The sequence below is a fragment of the Arvicola amphibius genome, chromosome 7 (genome assembly GCF_903992535.2).
Source record: "Arvicola amphibius chromosome 7, mArvAmp1.2, whole genome shotgun sequence".
NCBI classification, from domain to species: Eukaryota; Metazoa; Chordata; class Mammalia; order Rodentia; family Cricetidae; genus Arvicola; species Arvicola amphibius.
In genome coordinates this window covers 45,523,110-45,542,174 of record NC_052053.1, presented here as the reverse complement: position 1 = coordinate 45,542,174, position 19,065 = coordinate 45,523,110, and the positions used below count along the sequence as shown (strand labels likewise).

Sequence of the window (19,065 nt, the reverse complement as noted above, 5' to 3'; positions counted from 1 at the left end):
ACCCATTTGGCAGTCTGCATCACCCGATCTGGTGCCTACCGGTCCCTCATTCTCTGTCCTTTCCCCAGGAGCAGGGAGCCCCCACCTCAGGGCCTTTGCATACACTGCAACTCAACCCAGAAGGCAGTTCCTCTCCATCTCCACGTGCCTACTTCTCATTCTGTACCTTCTGTTCAAATGTCACCCCGAGGAAGACCTCAGTGGCCAGGGACCCCTCTACATACCAGGACTTGACCAAGCTCAGTGCATCCTAGATTAGTCACCGCTCTTCCGGGAGGTGAAGGACAGGTGATACAAAGGCTGGTCTGTCTAGCCAGGCTGCCCAGAGTCCCTCTGCAGCCCTCCTCAACAGATGCCCAGGTGTTCCAGCTGCCCATTCGGCCAGGGAGGTGGAGGGAGGAGAGCGTCTGACCCTCAGTGTCCAGCCTCCTGGACAGCAGGAAGCACCAGTCTGCTGGGAGTGCAGAGACAAAGGCAGGCTGACCACGGAGCACACGCAATCCATCTCGGTCAACACTGTGGCGGTGCGGCCGTCCACCCAGCGATTTACATTTTTATTAAATCACATGGGGAAATTAGAGACATTATTACTTGCCTGAGCTTCTTAACCCTTCCTATGCCCATTCCCCACACTACTGACGTGCACTGTTGTGGGTGTAGGCTAAAGATCCCCAGCATCCACCTGGCAGTTCCACAGTGGTGTGTGGCCCCCCTGGAGGCCATGAGTGCAGCCTAGGTCACACAGTCCGTTCTCATAACACCTCAGCTGCCCTCTGACCACTAGGCTAATCAGGCAAGGGGCCGGCAGAAAGGTCTTAGCTAGGCCCAGCGACCCCCTCCTCAACCTCCCCAGACTCCTAAGGCCTCAGTGAGAACCCTCCCCAGGCAGGTTCCACAAGTGCCTAAGGATGAACGCTGCCCACTACTGAGTGAATAAAAGGGACAGAGGCTAGGCAGCTGCCAGGTCAGTGGAACCAACCCAGCAAATCCTTGTCCTGCTCTATGCAGGCCCAGAGCTGGGTGCAAAGTGAAGGCAGCTGGTCAGACCCATCGCTGCCAGCCACCAAGGGAGCATAAACGTTACACAGCTGGACGTTCAGTTACTGGTCTCCTCCCAGCAATGCTCAGGATCGCTAGAGAACTGTCCTCCCAAGCCACTGTCAACTCACTAGCGACCTGTCTCCAGGAGATGTCAGACTGTGCCAGCATCTGCCAGCTGAGGACACTAAAGCCCCACTAAGGTTGCAGCCACTGGGCACACCCACTGTCTCCTCAAGCACCACTGGTCTAGAGCTCACCAGGAAGCAGCTGGAGAACAAGCCATCCAGGCAGCTACAGCTCAGGACCCCAACCTCAACTCTCTCTAGGCACCTCTGCCCAGTCGAGATGTAACCACGAGGCCCAGACTCCCAGAAAGCAAAGACCACAAGGAGGAGTGTCTTTTCCTCTGCCTCCACCTCCACGTCCCCTCCCTCTTATAGTCAGGTTCCACACCAGGCCGTGCATGGCCCCGCACTGAGTCCCTGAAAGCACAGGAGTCATGGGGACGGTGGGAGGAGCCTAACCCAGCAGGGCTGCTTGGTGGAGGTGGTGTACACGTGGACACCTGTCAGAGACAGAGTCTGGCAGGCATTCATAGGGACCCAGGAGGAGTCTAAAACCAGGGATTTAGCCCTACCCTGTTCTTCTAGGAACTGAGGACTCCACACCCACCTTCACAAGAGGAATCTGGGCTGTGGGAGGGTGCCTGGGTTGGGGTTAGACAAGAAACCTCCGGTTTCCCCCACCCTGTGGCTGCTGAGTCAGGCACATGGGGCGGACCCCAATCACAGCCCCTTCCGGAGGGTGGCGAGCGTTGAGGCAGGAAGCTGAACCCTAAGAGAGAGCGTGAAGTCTAGCTGGTACCAGTCCACACAGTCTGTAAAAGCTAGCTCCCCTCCCCCCACATGCAGGACAGACACTCTCACACAGAAAGGGGTAGGAAAACAGGCCTGGAAGTGGATAGGGGAGTGGGTTTGTCCATATTTATGTTGCAGACTCCAGACAGGTAGGTCCCCACTAACCCACATCTGATAAACTCATGAGGGTAGAGATGGGGCTCAGGCCAGGGCAACTCCTAAAGATACTGAATCTAAGCCCCCAGAGATGAGAGCAAGAAGCACAAGGGACAAGGAGACCACGAACCAACCAGAGGGAGGACATGAACAAAGGCCCAATGATGGGAATGCACAGAACACAGGCACAAGTGTACCTTGGGCTCAGCAGCCAGGCCTGGCACAAAGGCAGTCCGATGTCTGTATGTCATACATTTGTAAGACACAACAGCCAGAGAGCTTGAGGCACCAGATACATCTGCTGGACACACTCCTGGCTGCTCCCTGAGGGAGGAAGCACTCTTTCCCACAGTTACAAAAACCTTGCACAGAGGAGAAAGAAACCCAGCATCGAACACACAGGCTCAAGGCTGTGCTCAGTACAGTACTAGTGAGGACGGGTCCTGAGGCATGGGGACCCTGCTGGACAAGTGTCTCCTCTGGTCACTAGAAAGACCAGTGGAGCTGGGATAATGGATCTATTCCTAAGTCCCTGTTGGGGTACAACCAATAACAGTCTCCCTTTCTGGCCCTGGGAACTCCTGCACTTCCGGATGGTTCTAGAAGCAGCCATCCCAGATGCCCCTTCCTGAGAAATACTTCTCCCCCAGAGGCAGATCTGCGCACCTGATCACCCTCCCCATAATGAATGTTCCCATCCCAGTCTGCAGACCCATGAACAACTTTTCTCCCTGGTCCTGGGACTAGGACTCTGCAGTTCTGAGAGGCCCTCAGCCATCACTCCCTACTTCAGGGCGAGAACCAAGCAATAAGCTCTATTTCAGTAACTCTTATGACCACTCTAGAGGTGAGAGCCATGGCCCTACACACAGAGAGATGAGAAAGAAAAGACTCAAAGATAGAAATGCGCTAGCTAGGCACACATGCCGTCCAAGACACATCTGCTGCCCATGGTTCCCATGCCGCTGATGGCTCCCACGATGTCCAAGGCTCACAAACCAACTAGGACACACACACTGCCTAAGGATAAAGTTGCCCAGCCCTGCAGCCCACTGATGACTTACACAGCTCATTTCCCATAGGCCAAATGCCTGAGCCCAGGGAACCTCCAATTGGCAGCCACATGGAAATCTGTAATGTGATGGACTTCTCCAAGAAAGACCACACACACACTCACACCCACACCCACACATACTGTGAGGTTGTCTTTCCTGGTCTCTAATCAAAGGATTACCTGAAAACCCCAGCATGCACACATGCAGGTTCCGTGAGCACTTCCTCTGCCTTATCTCCCATGTGGTTCACACTGAAGAGAAGCCACTACTACCACTTGGGCCAGCACCAAGCCAGCCAGGGCAAGAAGGACTAGGAGGGAAGTCAGAGGAATCCTGTTCCTGCTGGCCAAATCCCCCAAACCTGATGGGTGGCCTAGTGCACAGAGACAGTGGGCTCCAGCTACCTCTTCATGGAAGCCACCAACCTGCTGTAAGCTAAGTAACTTCAGGGTCAGTGACACCTCTCTGAGCCTGGTCCTCCTGTGAATGGCGCAACTCTCTCCCAGGACTCTTAAAAGGTGGAAAGGCTTACCAGGCAGACACTGAGAGAACTCAGTGAACCCAGATGTCCATGAAAACATAGCCCTGCCCAGGCCTGGCGGTCACGGCAGCCTGAACTGAATTCAGGATCCCATGTCCACCAGTCACCAGTACAAGTCCTGGCTATGCTGAAATGGCAACCCACAGGTAAGAACCCCCAACCCAGGAAGAGCTCTGCAGACCCCTAACACCCCTAACACAGCATACACACTGTGGGCTGGGCCAGGGCCAGGAAACAAATCGACACAAGCCATAGCGCAGCTTGGTACTGCCCTCACTACACCCTGCCCAGCCGGGTCTCAGCTGGGCACACTGCCAACATATTTACCCAAAGTCTATGCCCCACCCTACCAAGAGCACACACCTCTACCAAGAACCAGAGAGATGAGCAGGGAAACTGAGTCAGACACTAAGGTATATACCTGCCACCACCCACTGCCCAGGGCTGCTCTCAGAGTGAGAAGGGAAGGAGTCACCCCTCCACACCAGCGCGAGGTGAGGACAAGCCAGAAACAGGGTCCTGTTCCCAGGCCACACAGACATCCATGTGAGCTCCTGTCCAGAGTTTGAGGCTTGGGCCAGGAAGCCGGGTGGAGACTGGAGGGTGGGGCCCATCTAACCCAGAGTTGCTGAAAAGAGCCCACGAGGAAGTAAAAATAGGAAATAAAAATAAAATTGCTCTGACCGGCCCCAGTTGTTTGTGAAGGAAACAGGGTATCTCCTTGCTTAGCAAGGCAAGCTGGCTCCAGTACCTCCCAGATGCAAGGCGTCCCCACCCCTGCTGACACCATAAGGCTAACCAGGCGCCTGAGACCCAGCAGGAAGTGTTGAAAAGGGGAGTCCTGAGGTCCTGGATTCAAATTCTAGCTCAGCAGCTAACCAGCCACATGACTTCTCTGTATCTCCCTGTGGCTTCAGGCATGGGGAGGGAGAAGGGGGAGCTATACCACACTGTACCCCACCCTGCTGAAGCCCCGTGGCAGGAGCTGCAGTGCAGTGAGCCCTGCTCTGTCCCCCATCTGCAAATCCGCTCGCTTTGCCTGAAGTGGACAGTAGAAAACAAGGCACTAGAGAGCAGTCCTCCACAGGCAGCCTAGCCCTTGGCTCCCCCACCCGCACAGCCTGCTTGCAGCTCTCAGACCTGATTTCCTCATCACACAATGAGAGGAAGCCTTCCTTCCTACCCTTCCCTGCTGAGCCTTGCCAGCATTCACGCCAGGCTCCTTTACACCAAAGTGTGCGCAACTGACCCTGGCTTTGGGCCCTACTAACTACATCCCCTGGGGCATAGACCTCCCTTGGAGCCACAGTTAGAAAGCAGGGACAGGCCACTGGACCTTAGCTGGCACACTGCCCTCTCCCTGACAGCACCAGGCACCTTCTGGGTCAATACTCAGGCTAGTAGGGAGTGGCGAGGGTACCTCAGAAAGGAAGCTGAGGTGCTGTAGACAACTAGTAATACCTGTTGTGGTCTAGGCCTGGAGAAACTGGCATATAACACATGACAAGCCCCTGTGCATGGACACAGGTGTGCATACAGACATACAGATACACACAGACAATGCACAAACCTCATGCATGAACACAGTTACACATGAATACAGATACACTCAAGCATAGACATGCACACTCACATGTGGGCACTACACAGAATCTCAAACATGGATGTGGGTATGCACTTAGACATGCTCACATAGGGCCACATATACAGGCAATACATGAACTTCATGAACAGGTATGCACAGACACACAACCATCCAGACTCACACATGACCAACAGATCAAACCTCATGTATAACACAGGTATGCACATAGACATAAGCTTACATATGGCCATGCATACTCCACACATGGACAATACACAGGATCTCCCACATGAACAAGTGTGCATACTTGTTACAGGTAGCTAACACACAGAAGCTCATGCACAGACACAGTATGCAGACATATGCACATAAGCATGCACATTCACAGGTAAACAATACACAGAATTTCATGCACAGACACAGAGTGTACAAAGATACAAGCTCACACATAGCCGTGAACACTTATAAGTGAACAATACCCAGAACCTCATACGTGGACACACATATGAAGACATGATACACATGCGGCTATGCACACTTACATGTGTATAATACACAGAACCTCATACACGAATACAAGTGTACATACAGATACACATGCATAGCCATGCACACTCACATGTGAATGATACACAGAACTCCATTAATAGACACAAGCACACACATACAGACACACATGCATAGCCACATATACTCAACATAGCTAATACATATGAACACAGGCATACCTACACATGGTCATACACACTCATATGTGGATGATATGCAGCACCTCACACACAGACATGATGGACACACAGAGGGTCAGACATGGGCACAAGTCCATCCACCTACACAGGTACGTACACAAAGAACAAAGACTTCCTCACTCACACTTTGCCTAGCACCCAGTTACACAAACAAGCAGGAGGGCCCCGTGCTCATAGTGTTTGGACTCTAAAAGTCCAGGGAAAGTCTGAGGTGGCCAGCATGGCCTAGATCCAAGCAGGAAGACTAGAAGAGAGTATCACACATTACAAACCAGGTCCAGGCTTTCTGCCAAGTGGGCTGCAGGCTGTAGACCCTATAAGCTAACCAGGAGACTGTAGGCCCAGGTCCCCATAAGTGAGATAACAAGTGGGGACCGAGGACAAAAGAACAAAAGGACCTTCAGCCCTCTAGTCCCCCAGGCATAAAGGACGAGCCCCATGTGCTTCAGTTGCCCACTGGTCAACAATGCAGGTCCCTCAGTCCCCAGGTCCCCACACCAAGTGAGGAGGCCACAGCAGGAGGCAGATGGTAATAGTGACAACAGTCACAGTGTTGTTCTCAGGAAGGCAGCCAGGGAAACCTGAGGGAGGGAGGGAGGGAGGGAGGGAGGGAGGGAGGGAGGGAGGGAGGGAGGGAGGGACGGAGGGGTGACCAGCAGGCCTGCCGCCAGGAGGGGTGGAGGGGTCTCAGGGAGAGAGGCCCCTTCTAGAGTCCTGGTGGAACCTGAGCCCTGGAGGGGAGAAGGACCCCCCCAAAACCAGCTCCCACACCACTTCACCCACAAGTCCCAGAAGGTGCAGGGTCCCCCAGAGTCTCCACCATGCAAGGCTGGAATCATGACCAAGGGTAAGAACAGCACAGCCCCCTCTGATAATGACTTCACAGCTTATCAGGCATGTCCAGGGCCATGTGGGCCCAGCAGCCGTCCTCTCCTCTGCCCCATGAGTGACTGTGTGTCCAGTCGCCTGGCACAGGAGACACAATAACTATCCACAAGTAGATAAGTTCCCAAGCCACTGCAGGCAGGGAGGCCATGACATCAGCATAGCAATACCAGCTGGCCAGCCACAGCTTCAAGAGCCAGCTGCCCAAAGGGTACACACCACCCACCAGTGGGCTATCCAAGGGTGGCTCAGTGACCTGTCCAATGACCCTATGACCTGGAAGGTGCTGTCAGCTGGGCCAGAGTCTGACCCAGGAGCCAGAAGTGGTTTTCATGTCCTGCAGCCAGGTGGACAGAGAGTATGTCTGACACAAGAAGGCCCTGCAACACTACAAAATTCTCCCTTAGAAGCCACCACACATCAGTCATGGGAGCTAGAAGGAGCCAACCGGTCAGCTGCCTGGCTGTAGCTGCACCCCAAACATCTGCCCAGAGAGGCCTTGTGGAGAACACTGGCCAGGACAGCCAGGGAACCTGCCAGTGCCCACAGCTCTGCCTCCCAGACCAAAGAGGCCTCATGAGGCATGGAGCAGGCCAATCCTCCTCACCTGGGCCATCAGGGGCAGGAAGAATATGCAGTTAAAGAGGACATCCTGAGTCAGAAAGCTGTCTGTAGGCAGTAACATCATGTGCATGCCCCACCCAGGTCAGTCAAACTTCTCTAAAGACCACAGGTAGTCTTGTGAGGGTGAAGGAGCTAGAACCACAGGGGTCCAGGCACCCATCCCAAGACAAAGCCGGGACCACCTCCCCTCTTACTCACGCCAGACCTGGGGCCCACCCTACTAGTGGTGGCTTAGCCTTGGTCCAAGCACTGCCTTAAGCTATACAGCCCCATCAAGACAGAGTCTGTGACGCCCAGAAGGGAGTGTAGGCCTAGAATACAGATGGGCTAGGGTCCATCCAAAATCTGGCCCACAGCAGCACCTTCTAGACATCTGGGAAGGACCTCATCCCTCCTCAGACCTTGTCTAGGAACCACCCACCGTCCATCTGCTACTTCCTACCTTGACTTTTGCTACTACACCCCCTGTATAGCAACAGAGCCTTCACCACACATCACCTCCACAGGCTCTATTCCCCAACATTCAGACCCCAGTTCCTCTGACCTACCTCTGGCCTTCTGCCCTCACTAAGACCTAGCCCCATGCTTTTCCTGGCCAATGCCCCTAGACAGGTCTGTGACCATGCAGCTTGCTGCTGGCCTCTCCAAAGCTCCTCCTGAGCACATATTCTCCCACTTTGCATCTTCCTCAGGATGCCATGCCTGCCCCTGCATATCTCCCCATAACCGTAGCTAGAAGGAGGTCTTGCCTGTGCACCCTAGGGAGCTCCTCTGTGGGCTAGGTACTCACGGCCCTGCCTCAGCTCCCTCACCCCTTGCAAGACTGGCACTCAGCAGGCAGAGCTATAAGAAACCAGCACATCTGACTTCTCTTTGGGGTTGAAGTTCTGAAACTGCACCCACTCTTGCTGTGGTCAGGAACGTAACTGCTGGAGGCCACAGCCAAGGGACACCCAGAAGTCTTAAAGCAGATCACAACAGCAGAAAGAGCATGGCTGTCAAGCTCAGGGATGAAAACATCAAAGAAGTCTGCCCCAAAAGCCAGGGAAGACACCTGCTGATTCTGGGGTAGGGGCTCTGCAGAGGGCATTTTCCATAAACACCCTACAGGGTTTTAACACAGCACTGGGGATTCCACAGCAAACTGCCCAGGACAGGGTACTCAGAGCCAGCCTATCCAGAAAGAGACTCAGGTACTGGGCCCTGGGGGAAAAGGCTGAAGCCAATTCTGCCATAAACTGCCAAGGATCCTGGAGGACAACGCAAACATACACCCCCCCCACCTCCACCAAAGTCGGGTGTCCGTCCTTCCTGCTTGCCATCAAGGAAAACAAGAGAGGAAGAGTTATACAGCTTGAGTCAGAAAGTATATGCCGCAAGGAGTGAGGGATAGCAGTACCTAAGAAGCTGCAGGGCCTGGAAACCACATCACCCAGCCTTTCTAGGCCAGGTCTCCAGGGTCCCAACACCAAGTGGTGGCAGGTGCCCTGTCATCATACCCAGGGAGTCCAAGAGGGAAAGAAGCTCTGCCCCTCTTGGCTCTGGTATCCAATGACTAAGGTCCTCACCTCCCCAACCCTCCTCAACCTTGATCCTAGGCAGAAAGTCCAGAGCAGGTACGTGGGGGTGGCTCTGCCACCTCCCCTGGACTCTGGTCCCAATCAGAGCTGTCCCACAGCCAGCAAAGAGGGACAGGGCCAGTACTTCTTGTAGTCTCTGTGGTAGATAATACCAAAAATGACCTTAGGAATAGGAATGGGGATGGACCAAAAACGTGAAGATTGACTGACTGTGGGGAGAAGCCTATTGTTCCATCCAAAATGGGACTGAATAGGGCCGCCTACCCTAAAGATAGCATCTTCAGTGGGCAATGACCCATGGGGGCCAGCGGGGTCACATTCCACACCTTGAGAACCAGAGGAGAGAATAGAAATTGGGTCATCAGGGGAGCAGCTAAGAGAGGATCTGTGGCCACCACATCCCCACCAGGTCTGGACTCAGCCTCAGCTCCACACAGAGTTAATCATTCCCACATAAGCCAGCCACATGCCCTCACATCACAAACATACACACACACGCACACATTCACATGGTTCCCACAGCACACACCTGTGACCCAGCTAGCAAGAGGAAGGCCAGAGAAGCCTGGCTTGGGCATCCCATCCCTAGAGTCTCAGCTGGGGCCACAGCTCTCTGGAGAAGGTCTGCTTTAATTACACAGCCTACCTAGCAAACTTGTACTCATGATTCAAAACCTAACTGTCACACTTCCATGAAGTGTCCTCAATTTCCCAGGCACCTTAAACTTAGGTGGTGGCTGGCAAGGGGTTGACCCACTCATCTGTAGGCCCCATGCCCCTGCCCCTCCCCATCCCTTTCTTAAAAACCACAGTATCTGCAATGCTTGTCTCTTGCCCTCAAAGGGTCTTCTCTAATACTCCCAGTTGAAATCCAGAGCCACGTCCAGTTCCACCACCAATGGCTGGCTAAGAGCCCATGGCATCCTGGGTCTCAGGGGCACTCCAGTCTGATTCCTGTCCCCCTAAGCCAGGGAAGGGAACACAGTCATTCCTAAGGAGCTGGTCCCCAGATGTGTCACAAGACTGAATGGCCACCAATCCAGAACAAAGCCAAGATGCCAGAAAGGAAACACAGAGGCCTCCAGCTGCCAGGGGCCCTAGGGAGGCCAAGGCCAGAGGGAGAAGAAGAGCTACTTAGGGACACACAGACATCTGGGGAGAGAGAACCTGGGCAGGGCATAATCAGAAGCTCAGGTGGACCCAAACTAAGAGTAGCTGTAACATCTCTAAAAGCCCATTCTGCAGAGCAAGCTGACAAAAGGCATGTCCAGACATCAGAAGTCTGAAGGAGGGACATCTACCAGGGTCCCTGAGCTGAAGGAATGGTTTATGCTGTCACAGGCTGCACGGTGCCCAGTGCTGTCTGAGGGGCACCTGTCTGGTAAAGTGTCTAGACACCAGGCCTTGACTTTCCAAAGAATGAGGTTACATGGCCCTGCCAGCCCTTTCCAGAGCACTGGGCATCTTCCAGCTCCAGCAAAGCCAGAGGCCGATTCCATCAGCTCAAGTTGGGCAATACATGCTTGGCCCTACCCTCAGGAAGTCTCGGAAAGAGACACAGGATCAAAGCCGGCCACTCAGGACTCACTCCGGCTAAGCATGCACTCTACCAGCCAGGCCTGGAATCCAGTCTCATAAGTCCCATAAGGAAGCAGAGTGACAGTAGGCAGAGAAGCAACTGGTTTGAAGACAAAATTGAAACCCTTTGCATGGTCCAAGGCAAAAACACAGAGGGTAGCCCATGTGGAAAGGGCTCCACTCCAGAGGTCCTGGACAAATGAAGCACCTTCTGAGCCTGCGAGCAGCTACTCCAGCCACCTGGATTGTCACCGCCTGACCTCTGCCCGGGGCCAGCACGGACACTTAAGCTAAATTGGTCAATTATGGGATACTTAGATCCCTCATGGGGCTTCCCAGCCTCCCTGCACTCTGGGCCGCAGCACCAGGAAGCCAGTTGAATCAGTAACCTCATTACAGCCTGCGCACACCCAGTGGCTTTGAACTCCGCAGGGCTTATCCACAGGCGCTGCAGGATTTACACACACACACACACACACACACACACACACAGAGCCTAGCCTACACCCAGCCTAGCATGCTCCCATCCCCTCCCACTCAGGATGCTATAGCTTCCACTAATAGCCCTGAGCTCCGGGATGCTGTCTGGGGAGATGGCCAATGGGCCAGCAGAGACACAGGGAGGCTAGAACAGGCTCTGCTCTCCACGGAAAAATATACATAGTTCCCCTGAGTTTCAAGACCAACTGACAGAACTTGCCCCTGAAACAGGATTGGTCATCATGAAGGAGACATGAACTTGAGCCTCAGTGCTGACCTCTCCCTGAGGAAATCCAGGGTCCTAGTGCCAAGCCCCAAAGCCTTTTCTTCATCATGGCCCTCAGGGTACCTACTCTGATCCCACAGAGCAGGCTCCCCCAAAGCCAACCTGGTCCCTAGCACCATCCAGTACACCAGGCCTGCCTGTCCTTCCAGGCCAGGGCATAAATTTATGACCACCATACTCACCTATCTGAAAAACCCTGAAGACACTCCCTGACATCATAAGCCCCAGGGTTAAGAGATTTCCCCTAGAACAGGCCAAAGGCATAAATGGAGGAAGTGGATAAACTACAAGGGATGGGCAAGACGGGGTCCTCTCCTCAATCTCATAAGCAGGACCACTGGCCAGGAAAGGTGAAGACCCCACAGGTCAGGCAGGGGCCAGCCTAAGAGGAAGCCCTGGGAGCCCCCTCCCCAACCGAGACACTGACGAGGTGTGAGATACTTCCACCTTAGCCCCAGTCCGCAGCCTCCAGCCCACCCCTGCAAGCGCAGGGGGCCTGAGCTGACTCCACCTGTCACCATGCTTGTTCCAGCCTAGCCTCATACAACACCACCTCTCACCATGACTGCTGCGTCCAGGCCTGCCTTTGGGCCTTTGGTCTGGCTATTCCTTGTCATGCACCCCCTCCTCTGCCAGTCTCTCCATGGGCTGAAAGAGACTGAGCCCAGCAGGTACTCCCTACATACATAGGGACAGAGGTCACCAGCAGGCCCGGGGCCTCCTTAGAAGGACTTGGCACAACGCTGATGGATTCCTAAAAGCCAGGTCACAGTGCACATGTATGTGTGCATACACATGTGCATTCATATATGTGTGCATTCATGTTCTGGGCAGGGACTGCAGATATAACCAAGTCCTTGCCCTGAGAACCCAGTGGGGCCACCCTCCTCTGGCCCCCTGTCACGGGCCCCTATGGATCTTGTTAGCAAACAACTCGGCCCTGGCAAAGTGAGGCAGAATAGCCAAGCTACTGGGTCTTTGGGTAGAAGGTACCTCTTACTGCCCACTACCCCCAACCTACAATAGCCCAGTGGAACCTGGTAACTTTTAGACGCTCTCGGAGTGGCAGTCAAGGAGTCTCCACTCTACAACGGGCCTTGAGGAAGGAGGGCAAACCTCCAAGGGTCAAGGATCTAGAGCCATCACAGTGAGACCTCAGACCTGCCAGTCCAAAGGCAAAACAGCTACTCAGCCCAGGGGTGGAAGCAGAGATAGCAGCAGGGCTCCTGGGAAACCAGACTGGGCACGGACCCCACTCTTAGAGGCAGCTTCTTGAGACGCTGACAGAACAGGACCTAAACGAGTTCAAGAACAAGTTTTGGCCCTGCTGAAGATCAGGGCTGGGCCTGTCTGGGAAATCAATTTGCAGAGCAGAGAACCTCACGGAGACATGACAGTGAAGTACCAAGGTAAGCAAACCCTACCATGGAGCTTCCATCACTAAGTGAGGTTGCTCCTGGGTTACCCATGAGGTCCTGAATTAAGTACCAGTACATAGCAGACACCCAATGGATACACATCAGCACCCTCTCCAGGTGGGCAGGTCCTGAACACAGGATAGGAGAGATTTCAAAGAACAGGGTTGCGAGAAGCTGCCGGGCCCACAGATCCATGTGAAGTCTAGGAGACCCTGAGAGGCCTGCAGCACTGGCCTGCTGCCTCATGGTGGGGTGGAAGGCAGCACCAGGTAAGTGGGGGGGGGGTATGTGTGTCTGTGCACACCCAGGCCTCTCCCCACACGTCCTGGGCCAATTTTATTTAGCTGCTTTCTGCTCCGTTTCACGCTCATTCAGCTGCTGAGCTAGACAATTGCTTTGTAACTCTAGGGTGCAATTTCCCTGTCTGTGAGGCGCTGGGGCACGACTGCTCAGAACATCTCGCACCAGACTCGGGTGGGTGTGCTCACACGCAGTTCTTCGCTCCAACAGACTCGCTGAGCCTTGGAGAGAGGCATGCAGCAGCTGGGGTATGTCAAGGGAGCCCAGCAAGGGACTGGAAACCGAGGCAGGGGACACACTGCCAAGGGGTCAAGAGGTTGCAGCTGTGTTCTCTGGATACCCACTTTCCATCTCTGCTCCCATGCCCAACGGCACGGGGGAGTCTCAGGATGGTTTGGGCTCAACACTGGTGACCTGGCCCTGTCCTGACACAAGGCAGAGGACTAGAGAAGACGTGGTTACAGACCTCACCTTGGGAAAGAAAAAGGGCACACCCCATAAAGAGCTCTGTGAACTCCCAACCAGCCAAGACAAAACAGGCTACAGGCCCAACAGCCTTGAAAAACAAGGAATGCGCCCATTTTACAGATGCAGGTGGCTGAAATCAATTCTCCACATGTGTTTGTCCTTCAGGGCCCTCTGTGGCCATGGAAGAGAGTTTGAATGGAAGGGAGAAAGGACAGGGAAGGAACAAGTACACCTTACAGCAAGGGCAGACTGCAGGCCCATGAGCAGGTAGACAGTCCATCTCCCCCAACCCTTCCCCAGCACTGAAATTAGCCCGTTTCAAAAGCACTGGGGGCTGGTGAGGTGACTTAGTGGGTAAGGTACTTGCTTACCAAGGTCTGAGTTAGATCCCTAAGACCCGCATGATAGTGGAAGGAGAAGCAACCCCCAAAAGCTGTCCTCTGATCTCCACACAAATGCTATGGCATGTGTACCTGCAAGTACACACACACAACATACACACACAACACACACACACACACAACACACGCATATACCCACACACAAGTAATTTTAAAATTTCTTTAAAAGAGCATTGGGACAAAGGTTTGGAAGGTGAACCTGCAAACGGACACACTCAAAGCCACAAACCGGACGCCTACACTCTGGAGAGCTAGGACTCCAGACCCCATCTCTGGCCCAGCTGATGGCCAGTTCCCATGAAAATTCAGTAGCCAATCTGATACCTCAAGGCCTTCCCGGGCCCACAAGCTTTAGGCATAAGGAGCATGGAAGGAAAGCAGGTCTTGGCTTGTCCTGGCCCTAGGCCATGCACAAGGCCTACGTCTTAAGACAGCTGAGCCAGGTCCACCAGCCCAATTCTCCGCAGAGCCAGGCCTCACTCACAGTGGAGACCCTGGCCCTAACATGTTCTAACATAGTGAAACCCCGTATCACTAAAGATAGGAAGCCCGGGGCAGCCTCACTGACTGGTGGGTCAACACTCTCTCATAGCACATTCTGTGCAGGTTGGGTCTATTCACACGTGTGGATACTAGAGACCCTTTCATATGGGTGGAGGGACGCTGGCCAGAGCACCCCTACAGTGACCACAGAGCAGCAAACCCTCTGAGCCTCTTCCTTTCCTAAAGGAAGGCATGAGGGTTGGGCAGGGTCCTACTCTTATGCTCAGCCTCCAGGACAGTCGTGGCATGGATGGGACAGGACACTAGCATGGCAATCAGAGGGACCTCCCGGAGGAGGTGCACCTAGCCCAGGCCCTGAAGGACATGCAGAGCTGGAAGAGCCGCCTGGGCCCTGGCAGACCTGGCCCTGGGAGCCAGCCCACGGCAGCTGCCCCACGTGACCAAGCTGTGGACTCAGCTCTACTCCCCACACATCCCACAGACTCTGAGCAGGGCAGACCTGTGCTGTGTGGAGGGCTCCCCACCCTCACTCAGTCCTTCCTGTGGGCCTAGCTCTCGGAGCCCACATCTGAGCAGATGCCTGTGCCCAACACAACAGTATCAGCCCAAAGAAGAACACAGGCAGGCAAGGCCACTGCCACAGTCAGACTACCAACAGGGGGTCACTTTTTCTCGCCCTAACACCTCCTCAGTCAACAACAGAGTCCCCTCCAGAGTTTCCCAAAACAAATGCCCAAATGAGTAGGCAGCTGGGGGCCTAACCATGAACTGCCTCGTCAGGCCCAAGCTGGACTCCAAGCCCAGCCTCCTGAGTCATGTGACCCTGTTATTTCGGGACGCCCGGAATGTGCTCTATTTTGGGTCACAAGGGCTCTGATGCTACTAAAAAGCCCCCTCACACAGGCCCCAGGTTCACTAGGTCCCCAAGTACCCTACAAGAGAGTGGTTGGAGGCCTGGAGCCCTGCTTCTGGGAACCTGTTACCCTCGCAAACAAACGGGCCACTAACAGCTGAGAGGGTCAGTGCAGTCTCGGGACCTTTGGACTCTGCAGGCTCAGCCTTCCAATCCCACCATCCAGGCTGAGGCCAGCTCTTACCCCACTCCCCGACAGACATGGAGGAAGGCCAGCCCTGGGCAGCAAGGCCAGGAAACAGGGGCTGCCTGGGGCAAATTCCCCAGCCTCCCTTTCTTCTCAGTTCTGTCCCATACGGATCAACTCAGTGGACAGAGGCTCAGAGGCTACCTGGACTGCCAAACCCCACACAGTGCAGGCTGGGAAGAGCCCTCAGTCCCAGACCCCAAAAGTAGCAGGGTAGTGAAGAAGGGATAGCCAAACCTTCCTAGCCACTTCAAGTCAGACCCAAGCAGCCAGTGGAGACCCTGGATGAGCAGGCTCCTCTGACACTCAGCCCCCAGGAGGGATTAGGCTGTGTTGACAGAAGGGCTTAGGCAAGTAGCCACTTAAATGGACCTTCAACTGCACTGGACTTCAGAGCTGGTCACAAGCTTAGGAAAAAATAAAATGTAATCAGAGCCCAGGACTCAGCCCTGGGGCATGGGCTGCCTGAGAGGCCACAAGCTGGTCCTGAGAGCCACTCTGTGAACCCAAGACTCTGGGTCTCCTAGTCGGGGGGGGGGGGGGGGGGGGGGGGGAGGGACAGTAGCTCCGAGACAATACTCCTCTTCTTGGAGTCTCCAGTCCAGCCACCCTGCAATCTCATTCCCATCTGTGGCGTTGCTTCCCATCCCAAGACCCTAGCCATGTCCCGGGTCTCTGACTGGGCAAAACACTCCTGTCCTAAGGACCCAGCTCCGTGCACATGAAGGCTTGGCTGGAAGAGAAAGAGGTGTCTCAGGAGCCCAACCAACCCGACATCAGGCCCTGCAGCAATAAGCCACAGCAACACAGCTTTCTTGTCCAGGGACTTTGGCTGGGGGCTCCAATGCCAAATCCACCACTTAGTCTCTAAGTGTGGCCTCTACCAGCCAGTTTCTCAACTGCAACACGGACAGGAGTGTACAGCCTGGGAGGCAGACCCGCAAGCTCAGCTGAGCTCCCATGGTCTCCATCGCTACTCCTAAGGACCGAGTGTCTGAAGCTTTGACAAACTTGGAACATTCTACCCAAGTCACTCTGCAGCAAGAAGGCTGGGGCCAAGGGGGGGCCACCTCCCCAAATCACCAAAAATCTTAAAAGCCATGCTAGATTCTGATCACCCCAGGGTAGCCAAACTGCACCCCAAGCTTCATAGGGGATGGGTAGGCAAAGAGGCAATGATCATCATGGAGCTTCGTCCATAATCAGCTGTCCTGATTGCCATTCAGCACAAATTCTTCACCAGCCTGACAGCCTGGCTGCTGTCCTCACCACCAAATTAATATCCTTCCCAGAGCTCATTTATAAAGTCTCTCTACACTGCTTCCCTCTGGCTCCCAAAACCCCAGCGAGAGCAATGGTTGGGGGGATCAGACCCTGCTCGGTTCTACTCCCGGAGTTGGCAGGCTGTCTGCGGCTGAGAACTGCTGGCGGGAGGGCAACAGGACAAGAAAACGGACTTTTCTGCCGATGGGCTATCCTCCCCCTAAATACCAAGGAGAACAACTAGGGGTGCCAGAGCGTGGGGTCCCGGTTCTGGGTTTGATGTTCCTGATCACAGGCCCCTGAGTGACCGTGCCCACCTAGGTTTGGGCTGCTGTCGGGGAATGGCAAGATCGCAGACTCCGTCCTGGGCGAACAGACACCCAGGGGCCAGCGGCCTGCTCCAAATAGCATCCCGACGAGCCCGGAGGAGCAGTGGCCTCCTGGAGCACAGCGCGTCGCCCCCATCCCAGTGCCAGGGAGGCCTGGAGCCCTCCAGCGAGCGCAGAAGTTGCTCCTCCGGCGTGGCCCGTTTCCTGGGAGGCTGGGGCTCAGCGCCCCGGGGTTCTGCGGACGCGCTAGGCGCACCGTGAGGGACCCTCTCCACGTCCCGAGCGAACCTGCCGCTCGCCCCAGCCCCGCCGCCCACTCCTGCTCCCCGACAAGTCAAGAGGCCCGGCGCCTTCGCCCTCTCCCGCCGCGCGCTCGGGCCCGGGAAAAGTTGCCCTGTGCCCACTCGCCTCCCCCGGGCCCGGCGCGCCAACTCTCGGTACCGCCACGGCGCGGGGCCCAGCGGGCCCGGCCGGACCCCCCACGCGCGCTGCGCACGCGCCCCCGCCCCGCCAGCCCCGGCCCCCTCCCTCGCCCGCGCCGCCGCGGCCGGCACTTACCGAGCGGCAGGAAATGTTTGGTGTCCATGTCTGCGACTAACTCATGCCCGGCCGGCGGCAGAGCAGCGGGGCGGCAGCGCGGCGGCCCCCGGCGCGGCCGGCCCGGGCCCGGGCGGCGGGGAGCCGGCGGCGGCGGCGGCGGCGGCGGCGCGCGGAGGCCGCGGCGCGGCGAGTTGTTGCAAAAGTCGCCCAACAATGTAAACTACTTGTGCCTGCGCGCGCCTCGCGCGCGCGCCCGCGACCCGCGCCTCCGCCGCGCGCCCGCGACCCGCTCCGGCCCGGCCTGCAGCGGGGGGAGCGGCGGGGGGCCCGCGACGGGCGCGGACTCGGCGCAGCGCCGCCGCGGCCACTCGCCCCGCCCGCAGCCGGTGCGCGCCCCGCCCGCCGCTGCCGCCGCCGCCGCCACCGCCGCCGCCGCCGCCGCCCCGCGCTCGCCTCCAGACCCCGAGTTGTGAGCGTCCTGCAAACTTGCAAGTTTGCGTCTGCCAGGGCATCCCGGGAGCCCAAGGGGCGGCGGCGTGGGAGGAGGGCGGGGCGGCGGGTTGAAGAAGCCTTCCCTCCCCAGCTGCCCAAAATCCCCGCGGCCCGCGGTGGTGGAGGAGGAGAGCGGGGCCGGGAGGAGAGCTCAGCGGCCGGGCCATTGTCTGCGCGGACACACAAAGAGGCCGGCCGTGGTCGCTCTGGGACCCTGGTCCGGCAGGGCTCTCTATAAAGAGAACCAAGGCCCCAGTACACCCCGATGGACACATGGGGAAACTGAGGCCGGGGATGGGCGGTGAGACAGAGGCAAAGAGTTGAGCAGGGGGATGCTGCCCTTCCGATGCCCCAGTCCCTCCCACTTACACGCGAGAAGCCCCAAAAGGACCACGGTGTCTGACCGAAGGCCAGACTGGTGGGGGTGGGGGTCGCTCCGCGTACCGGTGTTACCCCGACAGCTCCCACCCTCCTCTGAGGTGTGGGGTTCGAGAGGCACTGTGCCGTCTTCGGACATTGCCTAGTGGCCCCAGGCTATTTTTATACCTTGGGCAGCTCTCTGCCCTGACTTTTAAATTCATGATTTGTTTGTTTAAAAACGAAAGGAAGCACTCCTACCCAGGGAGAGCCTGGGCCTCCTCCGCAACCCGCTCGCCGTCTTGGGCGGCTGGAATTCGGATTTGGGTGTGAGCTACCTGAGCAGAGCCAAGCCAGCTCCCTAAGCGCACTGTGTCGCTGAGCCAAGCTAGGCAACCGGCAGTCCCGCCTCCCTCCACTCCCAGCTGGTGCCTGCCAGACCAACATCCAGCGTGGAGGCCCTGGCAGAGGGGCTT

At 56.2% G+C, this 19,065-nt stretch overlaps 1 protein-coding gene across 3 annotated transcripts in view; it reads right to left on the bottom strand.

The window, feature by feature from the left end:
• The window catches only part of Rxra (retinoid X receptor alpha), an 87,940-nt gene extending 69,318 nt beyond the window's left edge, over positions 1-18,622 (bottom strand). Inside the window, exon 1 of one of the 3 annotated variants that reach the window (XM_038336766.2) lies at positions 18,602-18,622. Coding sequence is in view for 1 of the 3 variants with exons in the window: in XM_038336769.2 (XP_038192697.1) it covers positions 17,759-17,786 (28 nt within the window). In the remaining 2 variants the exon portion in view is untranslated. Of the gene's footprint in view, positions 1-8,892; positions 8,980-17,758; positions 17,881-18,601 lie in introns of those variants that run through there. The other 2 variants (XM_038336769.2, XM_038336770.2) reach the window with 2 other exon arrangements.
• Positions 18,623-19,065: the final 443 nt, after the last annotated feature.